General features: G+C 43.4%; 1 protein-coding gene across 2 annotated transcripts in view; it reads right to left on the bottom strand.

Moving 5' to 3' along the window:
• Window positions 1-12,448, bottom strand: part of SRPX (sushi repeat containing protein X-linked) — a 92,943-nt gene that overhangs the window by 22,076 nt on the left and 58,419 nt on the right. For both annotated transcript variants that reach the window (XM_014853051.3, XM_014853052.3), the window contains 4 exons: window positions 6,798-6,924; window positions 4,890-5,011; window positions 3,977-4,156; window positions 2,112-2,245 (listed from right to left, as the gene is read on the bottom strand). In XM_014853051.3, coding sequence (XP_014708537.1) covers window positions 2,112-2,245; window positions 3,977-4,156; window positions 4,890-5,011; window positions 6,798-6,924 — 563 coding nt within the window. The remainder of the gene's footprint in view (window positions 1-2,111; window positions 2,246-3,976; window positions 4,157-4,889; window positions 5,012-6,797; window positions 6,925-12,448) is intronic.

The following is a 12,448-nucleotide window of genomic DNA, read 5'->3' as shown; positions in this document are numbered from 1 at the left end:
GGCAGTCTATGTACATCCAGATGGGGTGAGACCTTGCAGGAGCCAAATTTCCTAGAAAGTATCCAAGAGCACTCCCAGAGGACTCTAAATTTGTCTCTGCAAGGAGAGAAGAATATTTCCAGAGTCCTCATATCTGCCCTTGTTTTCACCCTCCACATCTCCCTGCTCTAAGCCCCGCACACCCAAAGGAGGCAGGAAAACAAGCATAAAAGGTTCCAAGCCTCTGAGCTGGCCCTTGGCAAGAGCCTCGGGAACATGGCCCATCAACTACATGCCAGGAGGTCTCATCAGAAGCTGCAATGGCAACAAGGGAACAAAAAAGTAACCAAGACAAATCTGCCTAAATGGGAAAAATATTGCAACTTTATTAGAACACCAATTTGTTTTTTTGCTACAGTTTCACTGCAACATCCCTGTATGGGATGACCGAATTGGTAGAAAAGCTAGAAAAGGTAAAATATATTTTTTTTATTATTCTAACTGAAATACCTAAATCAATGAAACCTTTCCTTAAAAGCTCTGGTTAAAATGCAAATATAAATATGTTGAGCAGGGGCAGGTCACATACAAACACCTTGATACCAAATATCTTATTCAACTAGTTGATTAGCAATTCAGCTAGTACCTGAAAGAATGGGACCGCCCAGGGCAGGGGTCAGCAAACATTTTCTGTAAGGAGCCAGAGAGTAAATATTTTAGGCTTCCGGGCTCAATGGTCTCTGTCCTAACTATTCAATTGTGCCACTGTAGTGCAAAAACAGCCATGGACAGTGCACAAAGGAATGAGCGTGGCTGTGTTCCAATAAAATTTTACCTGCAAAAGCCAAGGTTTGCCAACATGGAGGAAAAGCAAGTTGTTTGGCTTATTCGTTTTTCTATGGAATAAGAAGAGCTCAGGAAATGTATCATGGAATATGGCCCGCAAGGCCAATTTCTCACACAACAGAGTGGTGTGAGATTGTGTTACCTGAAGAGCAAGACCCTAGCTGGGACAAGGGGATACAAGGATGGAGGTAAGGTGCCAGAGATTGAGAGAAAAGACACAACGAACTGGAATCCTATCAAAGGAGCCTAAAAATTTTTGTATGGTTCTTTGGAGTTCATGGGGGACAAGCCTTCAAGTAAATGGGGAGAATGAAGACAGACATCATTATTCATTGCATTAATGTTGAAATGAGAAGCAAAATTGTAGCCTTTGATTAAACCAAGAATATTCTCAACACTTAGTTCTATTTACTGTAATAAATGAATGAAGTGCAAAAAAAGCACAGCACCGTGTCCATGAGCTAGCACACTTCCTGCCTCTTTAGCATTGTCAGGTTGGCCACTCTTCTTGCAAACCAGCTTCAGGACAAAATCACGCAAGTTCTCAGTTCCATCCTTTCAGTTTCTAGTTTTGTTCTGTTTTTGCCCCCAAAGACATTGGTTGCCTCATTTAGTAGCTACAAAATTTACACAGCCGAGAGGGCACATTTCCCAGAAAAATGTTCCTCCAACTTGAAGGTGCTGAGGAATCACCTGGAGGTGTAATTAAAATGTCGATTCTGATCCAGTAGGTCTGGGATGGGGCTTGATAATTTGCATTTCTAACAAGTCCCCAGGTGATGCTGATGCTGATGCTGCCGGTCCGTGGAACACACTTTGAGGACCACTGTTCTAAAAGATTGTTGTCACTCTCTGAGGAGCTGTGAGAGCTAGGGAAGTCCCCTGGGGCAGGATCTGGGGCCTGAGGGCTCCTGGACTCCCCTTATTCCTTGATCCAGCCTTTTGGGCTAACAACTGATTGATCGGCGCCAGCCCAGGTATATCCAAGACAGGTTCAGCAAAGACATTGTTCTTTGGCTGGGCCTGGACAGCATGTCAATTAGGCTTATTAGTGATGACAAACAAACCTTATAAGTTGGAAAACAATTGGGTTAGTCCTGGGGAGTCAATGTTAATCAGGTTATGCCCCAGAACCAGAAATGAACAGTGCTAACTCTAAAGTGCCAGTTCCTGAAGCTCATAGTAAACGGATTAGGCACTGAATCTGGCCTTTACCTTTAATGAAATGACTGGGCCCTTCCTCTTAGGGGTCCCCTTCTCACCTTGGCCCTGCCGCAAGGACTCACCTGAAGCATTCCCAGCTGCAGCCTGTAGAGGAGGTTTCGGGCTGTGGGTGTGGACACAATGAGGAGCCTCCTTTTCTCATAAAACTGATCCAGAAGTGCAGCTGCTGTTCTGACGCCCACATTGACATTCATGGCTGTAATCAGAAATGGCCAGATGGGTCAGAAACTCTTGTTCTGACTCAACATAGCCTGTGATGACACACAGAACCATATGTGTAAGAAGTAGACCCTGAGATAAAGATTCAATTGTAAGTAGTTTATACTAGAGGCATTCCCAAGAAGCACTGATAGAAGAGTGGGGGGGACCGGCCCGGTGGTGTAGTGGTTAAGTTTGCCCACTACGCTTCAGCAGCCCCAGTTCACAGGTTCGGATCCAGGCACAGACCTACACCACGCATCAAGCCATGCTGTGGCAGCATCACACATACAAAATAGAGGAAGATTGGCACAGATGTTAGCTCAGGGCCAATCTCCCTCACCAAAAAAAAAAAAAAAAAAAGAGTGCAGAAGTGTATTAGTTTCCTCTTGCTGCTGTCACAAATCACCACAAATTTAGTGGATTAACACACACAAATGTATTCTCTTACAGTCCTGGCAATCAGAAGTTTGGAATGGGTTTCACTGGGCTAGAGTCAAGATGTTGGCAGGGCTGTGTTCCCTACAGATGCTCTAGGGGAGAAAGTTTCCCTGACTTTTGCAGCATCTAGAGGCCACCTGCATTCCTTGGCTCATGGCCCTTCCTCCATCTTCAAAGCCAGCAGGAAAGCATCCTGACATCTTGACATCTCTCTTCTCTCTGACTTCTGCTTCCATCATCTTTTGCTCTCTGACAGCAGTTCTGCCTCCCTCTTATAAAGATCCTTGTGATTACATTGGACCCACCTGGACAAGCCAGGCTACTCCGCCCATCTCAAAATCCTTAACTTAATAACCTCTGCAACATCCCTTTTGCCACATAAGGTAATATATTCACAGGTTCTGGGGATTAGGATGTGGATATCTCAGGGCTGGGGGCCTTATTCTCTCTGCCTCAGAAAGTGAGACCTAGAAGCAAAGAGGTATGTTCTTTCTACTTTAATGTTTGAAACTGAGGAACCTCAGGCATTTAGCTGATGATGTACATGTCTCTCTCTCTCTCACCTAACTCTGAATGGCTGGGATTAAAGGGAAAGCATAAAGATGAGAAAGGACCAGGAAATGAGACAAAAACAGGAGTATATAAATAAGAGGTATGTCCAGAATTTTCCGGCTGGTCTACATTTCACACTATTATCACTACCCACCCCAATTTTTGTTCCTCAGTAATAACAGCTGACATGTATTGAGGGCTTACGCTGGGCCAGGCACTGCTCTATTCCACACTTCAATGGACGACCTCATTTAACCCCTACAACAACTCTAATAGTAGGTATTATCTTCCTCCTTTGACATAGGAAGAAAGATTCTGAATGCCCAAGGCCCGTGTGACTTCCAAGCCAGCGCTGCAAAGCAGGCATTATATTGTCTGTACGCACTAGTTTACTAGCTTTGTAAAAAAGATCCTTGTAGAAGGGAGGAACAAGGGTAACTAGAGCAGACTTTGCTGCTTCATAATGTCACTGAAGGCCAGTCCCGGGTTCTCACCTCCAGTTTCTTCCATAAGAGGACGTGAAAGAGAAATCAGAAGACAGGCAGAGGCGAAGGAGGAGGGTGGACGAGGTGAGCTGCAGCAGGGATCCAAGGACCATTTTCACCCATTGGATGAAGAGGGATGGCATTGAACCTTTCCAAGTGCGTAGAATGAAACCCTACCTCCCTCTACTGAAATCTAGAACCAAGGGGGCTTCAGGATCTGCTGTTGGCTAGAGACAGGGCTGCACACATACCTGCACAGGTGGGCTCCGTGCCAGACCAAGCCAAGTTGGACTGACATACTCGAGCAGGGCTACCCTGTAGCTCGTAGCCACCGATGCAGGAGAACTCACAAGTGGCTCCGTAATTATCACCGTCGCTGGAGCACTTCATGTAACCGTTCTCCGGAGCGTTGAGTTTGCCGCAGCGTCTAACTATAGGGACACAAGCCCAGAGGGGTCTCAGTGCTGAGCCTCCTCCCCCCCACAGAGTAACCAGGAAAGGTGAGGGCTCAGAGGTACCAGCTTTGTAATCAGGCTTCTATATCAGCCTGTGAAGTGAGTACGGAGGCAGGGATGGCTATCTGGCCAGCAGGTGGGCCTTGGAATGGTCACTATTCATACCAATGAAACCACTGAGATCAACTGGTTTAGCCCCCTGTGTTTTAGATGAGGCGGCTGAACCCAGAAGAGTAAAGATGGTTGGTAATTAGCTGCCCAAACCATGAGGTATAAAGTAAATCTTTCAAAACATTTTTTTTCAGGCAGACCAAAGTTCTGGAACACCAAGAACATGGTCTGGTGGCCCAAGCGAGGGGGCTCCTAGCCTCCTTTACGGAAGAACTTGGAGGCTTTAGATGGTCACCTAAGCCCAGGGATGGAAAAGTTATCAAATAATAGTCTTCTAGGACAGCCAGGTGTGGGCTCATGTGAGACTAGTTTACTGCTGCCTTGGACTCCTGAAATAATCTGCCAACACTGACCTCATCTGGATTTGTGGTGTGAAATTCAGGCATTAAGATGGCACACTTCCCCTAGCCTCATCAGAGGTTAATCCAAAGAAGGGAGTACCCCTACGGCAGTGCGCACTCACAGAGGTTCCTGCTTGAGAGCCTGCCTCCCTTTGCTCTTGTAAAGAGGGGAAAAAGCCATTAAGCAGTATTCTTACCTCTTACTTTAACTCGAAATTTGCAAACGCCCTTGTTCTCAGCTCTGTCATAGACTGTGTACTGGATCTTGTGGTCTCCTTCTGGAAAATTTGAGCCTGGGGGGAGGCCTTTTAGAATAACACTTCAAGGAGGAAAAAAAACAGAAACACCAAAGATGATCATTATGGGACTAACAACAATTAGGCAATTGTGGGCCTAATGATCAAAGACCATTGTTATGGGCATTTATTGAGCACCCGCTCTGCACAGGACGCAGTGATACACAGGGGCAACCATTAAGCCAGTTTGACTAGAACAAAGATTTCTTGAAGAATAGAATTTCCTGACCTTTACTCTGTCTTGGAAGAGCAGTTTGAGACCAGAAATGCAAGTCCCCAGTTCCTGGGGAGTTTACATTCATTTTTCTCGCTGGAAGGTAGAACAGAGGGTGGAGGAGGCTGAGAACTTGGGACCCAAGTCTTCCTCCCATTCCACCTTTGTTCCAGAGGGGACCTGAATTGGGAGGATGAGGCAATTTTCTGTAAGGAAAATCACTAGAGAATATAGTCCAAGCAGTCATTGGCAATTTGGGCCCGCAGAGGGTGCTAGAACTTTCTCTGCTTTTCCTATCTGGGCCCAATCCCTGATTATGTCAACTTTGACTTATTTTTTCATCCCAATGCCTAAAGTTTCTCCTTAGGGGGTTGGGACATGTATATGTGACATCAAATAAATAATTTTCTTAATGAAGTTTGAACTTTATCTTTGAGGAGTTACAAGGAGGAACACAATTAGTAATATTATCTAGATGGTACACTGGGAGAAAATCATCAGGACAGGAACAAAATGTCCTGCTAACGGTGAGACTCAACCCCTTCCTAGTAGATGTTCTGTTATTGCTAATAATTGCTTTAAAATGTTTTCTCTTGCATAGCCTGGGTTTGATAGGATTCTAGAAAGTCTTTCCCTGCTACATGACTCACCAGGAGGTAAGTCAAAGGTATCCTTTGTCCATAGATGGAAACTCAGTGGGGAGGTCTAACAGGGGCATGAACTTTAAGGCATGGATGTGAATGTGCTGACATGAAGTAGTGGCCTTCAGGGAACGTGGAGGCCAACCAAAGAGCCGCAAGGGTACAGGCCCAGATGCTGGATTAGAACGACATGCAGCTAAACTTCAGCAATGGGAACCACACGTTTTTAAAAACATTTTGGATGTATGTCAAACTATTAATGCACTTGGTCCGGAGAATGGGGTTGGGATGGGGAAGAAGGCAGAAGACATTTTCTCTTATTTTATAAGCTTATTCTGTAAACGTTTAATGTGGTCACAGTTTTAAAAAATAAATTAAAAATCCAAAGTTTTGAAAGAAGCAGGTGCCAAAAAAAAAAGGAGTGGAAAGTTCTGCACTAAACCATACTCACAGAGCACAAGGGGGACAGCATCTGGCTCCACATGGGAGACACAGAGGCCACCCAGGGAGGTGACAGCTTAGTAAGGCCTGGAGGCATGAGTAGGAGCCCTGTGGGCAGGCAATGGGGGTGATCCTATCCCTGAATGAACCAGCTGGCTTCCTCTTCCTGTCCCTCTTCTTCCCACCACCTCTTCCTACTTCCCTTCTTTCCTTCAACAAATATTTGCTGAGTACCAACTATGTGCTAGGCATGGTTCTGGGCATTAGGGATGTGGCGGTAAACATACTGCAGTGGAGACAGGCAATAAACAAATACATAAGTCAAATACACAGTAAGTCAGATGGTGAAGACGACTGTGGAGAAAAATGAAGCATGAACGAGGATTAGCTGAAAGAGTGCGGTCCTGAGTCTGAACGCAGAAACAGACCAGCATAGACACACTGCCCCTCTCTAGGTAGTAAATGTCTCACATAAAAGAGGTAACATCATGCCAGCTGCCAAGCTGCACTTACTCAGTTAGAATGCCATCTGCTGTGTCTCTTCCCTCGGGGGTCTCCCAGGACACCCGGACTGTCAGCTTATTGGGTTCAGCAATGCGTTCCTTCACACTTGGGCACTTGATTCTAGGTGGTTCCATATCTGGAAATATAACCAGAGTATTCTCACCATCATCAAGAAATATCTTATCAACTTGGGATTCAACATCCTGCGTTTGACATGCCAGAAGCTCTAGGTGGTTCCCCATTTTTGAAGGGTTTGTTCACCCCTCTGTTTTTCTCTTCCTTCCCTTCATCTTGCCCCTTCTCTCCTGCTGAGTTTTGAAGATTGAGCACTCACATGAGCATGGCTAAACCTGCAATTACCTGGCCTTGCTAGGTGTCTTGTGGCGTAATTTATTAGCTACACCAACTTCCTCCCCATGTTTCCAAACTCTGCCTACTGACTTGGCAATATGGCAGTTACCCAGCTAGAAGTCACTCAGTTATAGCGAGTCCCTCCTGCTTTACAGACAGCATCACAGAACACTAGAGAAAGGTACCTGAGCTGTCACCTAGTTCCATTCACTACAAAGCAACGAATCTTTAGTGAGTGCCTGCCTTACTCAAGGCATCATTCCAACTGCTGGGTTTGGGGGTACACAAAGGCAAGAGAATCATGTGCTCCTCAAAGAGCTTATAGTCTATTAGGGAGATTATGTTGCCACATATGAATTATGACGCAAGGTAGAAAATGGCACTGCTCCAGGTGAGGTACAAGTAAATGTTATGGAGGCTTAAAGGAGCCACCCAACACTCATTTTACAAATGTGGAAACTGAGGCTCAAAGAGGTTAAGTGATTTATTTAAGGCCATGTAGATAGTGATAGTGTGAATTATAACCCAAGCAGAGCACTTACCCCTGGAACAAGCTCTCCCTCCTCTGGCTCTGCCTGTTCCCAATATAGTCCTCAGTATCTTAAAACAAACGCTGGTCTGTCTGGGTCCACTCTCCCCTCCAACTGCCATTGGACCACATCTATGGTTTTGTGTTTGGGGACAACAGTTTTTCCTTGGCTCTGGCCTTCCAAAGGCCTCCCAAATTTCCCCAAGTAGTTTCTCTATGTGGTAACAGAATTTCTGCCCTCTCACTATTAAGATGGGTCAATAAGCAAAGCTAGATATAAATGAGATGTCAATTCCTCCCTGGGTTGGATTTCATCTTATTATAGTAAAGTGAAATCACAAGCAGGGGGAGTTCAAACGTTTGCAAATTCCACCTGATGATTCTGAACAGAGTGAGAATGTATTTAAAGAAGGCACAGCAAATTAACAACTTAGATTTGCATCGCTTTACATATCAACTGATAGTTATTAAGTGCTGCTACAAACTGAATGAAAATGAAACGTCATTTGATTCTGAATCACAAACATCTTTGAGAGACTAAATGCACCAAGTCAAGTCTTCAGATACTTTCTCCCGTGTCTTGTCTAATAACTTCTCATTTTATTTAGGGTAAGAAATTACGAATAATTCGTTAAATAATTTTGCCTTCAGCTATCCAAATTCATTTTCATTCTATGTCATGCTTCAATGGAGTGTGAACTTACAGCCGTAATACTCTAATCTTAAATTGAATAACTACCATATTTTATTGAATCTGAGTCACTATTAATTGTGAGATGCATCCCAATTTCAGGGATATTAAAATGTGAAAAAATATGCTTTGTAGAAGTGATAAAATAAAGGATATAAATGTTATGATGAAATGGAAGCTGGTTTAAATGCATTCAAGGTGTCTATTTTCAGTTGTTGAGTTTTTAATCCTTTTTTTTTTAATATGATAGGTGATACAAGACATACTTTGATAATTCAGATAAACATTTCACAGCTTTGGGTGAATCAGAAAGACAAGTATACAATACCTGTCCCCTGCTGGTCAAATATAGCTGGCACTCATCATAGAAAGTATATTTATTTTTTAAAAATTTAAAGCAAAAGGGGAGGGGCTAAGGAGAGAGATTTCGATGTAAAATTACATTGTGTTACCAAATTTTCTTGGAGCAACATTGTCAGAGTGAAGAGATACTCTTAGTCTCTGTCATGTAAACTAAACATCTGGATGATATACTGGGTTGTTTTCTGTATCAACTAGATGTGTTGACAGTGTGAACAAACACGCTCCAAATTAGGTTATCTGGGTAAAGAGTCTCAGAGCTTCCCAAAGGCAGTCCCTGCCCAGCTAATAATGATTAGTTGAAACTGACCCAGTTTTTCAGAAGCAGTGCTCTTCCAAACCAGAAACAAGAAGAAACAGATCACTAAAAATAAGAGCTAATATTTACTGAACCCTCCTACATGCCCACCCCATGCTAAGTACTACCCCTGCGTTATTTCATTGAATTCTCACAACCGCCCACTAGACTGAGTATTGTTATTATCATCCCCATTTAGAGACTGGAAAGCATTTCCTCTCTTTTGGAATTTCTTTGTGGTCTGGGATTTTAAGACATATTTTTAAATTATTTTAATAAGCCAAACACTTCTGTGTGTCTGCCTGCTGCTAGTGTTTTCCTCCAGCCTCTGCGCACACATTCCTCTGTGGTCGCCTGCTACAGCGTCCCCATAAATCCGTGAAGAAGAGCAGTAGGACTGGATTCTGTTGCATCCTAAGCATCATGCCGTCTCTTTCAGCTAATGAGACAGCTGGCCTGCCCTTCAGCAGATGCTCCAGAAACCTAAGCCTATTATTACACAGCCGTGGTCATCATGGCTTTTTATAAGTTATCATAAATTTCCATGAATGAAATGAAGAAAGTTACTATAGAAACATAATTACGATTCCCTGTTGAGTCAGGATGCCCACAGAGACAGTTATTGTGTGGAAACCCTGAAATTGTGAAAATCTTGGCCTCTGCCCCATTCATTGGAGACATCTGACAAACTGTCTCCTTTCTCTGCGCTCTAGTTTCCTCTCTACATATAAAATATCAGAAACAAGTATACCGTACTGTATCAACTACTATTTCTCTAAAAAGCTGAACAATGTACTTGGGAATCCTTAACATGTCTAACCAGGTAGGTGGTAAGAAATAGTAGAGGTTCAACAGGACAATGTCCTGGCCAACAGGTAACAAGAAACAAAAACCTTTTAAACTAAGGCAATAAATTTCCTGCATCCTAAAATGTTTGCTTAGTGTTTTCCAGTGGAAATCTGTGTTTGAAGATGACTGTCAGAGATATGATTAATAGGCACTTCAGAACATGACAGTAACTTCTATCTGAGACTGCCTGACCCACTGTGGGGTCCCTCCTCTCTACCTCATCCTAAGGCAAGATGATATTCTTATCCCAAGTCAAGCAATGTCACAGCTCCTCACAGCAAACAGACTCCATTTAATGCCCTTTCCTCTCTGCCTTCCTACATATCCCATTCAAACTGGCTTTTTAACTGCTGCTTCTCTCACTTCTTTTACCCCTTGATCTTTCACACCAACTTGCTCTCAATCTGTATAGTCAATGTGGCAGAGGCTGGTGGTCCTTCAACTGCTATCTGATCCCCCTTCTGTTATAGCAAAAGAAGTTTGCCTGGGCCTTTGGCCTTCCAGAATAAAGACTACATTTCCCAGACTCCCTTGAAGTTAGATGTGGCCATGTGATGGGTTCCACTAATGGGTTGTGAGAAAAAGTGACATGTGCAACTTCTGGGCTGTGCTTTAAAAAAGGTGGGGGTGTAGCCTCCTCTTTTTCCTTCCTCCTCCACCGTGGTTTGAACGTGGATGTGGTGGGGAGCTGGAGCAGCCATCTTAGACTGTGAGATGAAAGCTGCAAGCTGGGGATGGAGGAACAACAAGAGAGAAGGAGTTGGGACCTAGGACACTGCCCTGGACTGCTTAAGCACAAACGTTTATATGAGAAGGGAACTTCTATCTTGTTTAAAGCATTATTATTTTGGCCTTGTTAATAGTACCTGATCACACCTGTTTTTTCAAATTACTCCTACATAGCATCTTGTATAACATCTCCCAAGATGTATTTCACTAATGATTTCCAAGCACTGATTTCTAACAAAGAATACTGTGGTGAATTCTTTGCAAAGATGGCTTCCCATAATTCCCTTATATACATGCCGCTCCTGCTACCAAGATGTAGAGCCTATTTCCCCTCCCTTTGAATCTGTGCCAGTCTTGTGACTTGTTTTGACTAATAGAATGCAAGGGAAGTGACCCTATGCCAGTCCCAGGCCTAGGCTCTTAAAGAGTCTGGCACCTTCTACTTTGGCTGTCTTGGAAGCCAGCTGCCATCTAAGGAAGTCCAATTATCTGACCAGAGAAGTCATGTGGAGATGATGAGAAATTATGAAAGGAGGAAGAGACTCAGCCAAACTCCAGCCAGTACAGCCACCTCCGCGGGAGAAGTCCGACCTGTGCGGAAAGCCATTGTGGATCCTTCAGCCCTAGTCAGTCACCTCGGTCATTACTATGTGCAACAGTGATGAGCTGTCTCCCCCGAGCCCTGCTCAAATTCCCAACCCAAACAACCACAAGCAAAGACATGGTTGTTTGAAGCAACTAAGTTTTGGGTGGTCTGTTGTGCGGCAATCAATTACTGATACAAATATAAAATAGTTTGAAGTTGGTGATGGAGGAAGGAAGCGATCACTTCATGGGGCACAGGAAGGGAATGACTGTCAAAGGCAGAACAAACCTGGACACTGAAAACTTGCCCAACTGTTTGCTTCCCTAGCTAGAGTGTGATACCTGTGGTTGCCTGTGGGAAGTGCCATCTAAGATATTAGTAGCATATAAGATATTGGAAAACTTTCTCCAATGGACAAAAGAGGCAAGAAGGAAAGCAATAAATCCCACAATTAAAAGTCACCATCTTCATCAGAAAGATGCCCAACTAAAAATTCATTGGTGATATGTTTTTATTAGAGAGGGCCACTCAAAGTTTACCTGTTCAGTTTGTACTAACAAAATCATGCCAGGTAAAAAGTGGATCAGTATCTCAATCAATCAAGTTGTTTCAAAGCTGAAGCTAGCTTCCTGAAAGTTTGCAAAAGAATGTGTATTTTCCAACCCAGGAAAAATTTAGCATAATTTAAGATAATCTACAACAATCTACTGATAAATTTATTCTTTGTCCCACGACGTTTGTATATTCAACTGAATCTCTGGAAATCATGCAGCGCAGCCCAGAAACCTTCCCTATGGGACACTGGGTAAACCTAGCTGTCAGATAGTTGGGAAAGCAGATTCCATCAATTTGCACATCTTAAATCTCAGAGGTTTTTCATTCCAGAATTTCATTTGTGTTAACTCTCCATCTGTTCTACTCCGTAGGAGTAGAAAACAAGCAGCGAGCTATGCCAAAAACCAAGTTTGTTTGTACACTGTCCTTTGTTAAAACAACTAAATGGGGCTCTCAGCATGTCAAAAGATATTTGCTGAGTTTTCATTGTCCATGGTTTTTTAACTTTCCTTAATTTTTTTCTCTTCCTCTTTTGGCCTAGGAAAAAGTGTTGGTCTAAAGGAGAGATCATGCATCTACTCAAAATCTGGTCTCTAGATGAGGACTTGTAATTCTAACTGTCCATTGTCTATCTAAATGCCGATGTAACCAAAAATAACTAAAAATGGAAAGAAAGAAGAAATAGCCTCCCAAACAATAGTTGTTACATTCT

The sequence above is a fragment of the Equus asinus genome, chromosome X, assembly GCF_041296235.1.
Source record: "Equus asinus isolate D_3611 breed Donkey chromosome X, EquAss-T2T_v2, whole genome shotgun sequence".
Lineage (NCBI taxonomy): Eukaryota > Metazoa > Chordata > Mammalia > Perissodactyla > Equidae > Equus > Equus asinus.
This window is presented reverse-complemented; position numbering and strand designations above follow the sequence as displayed.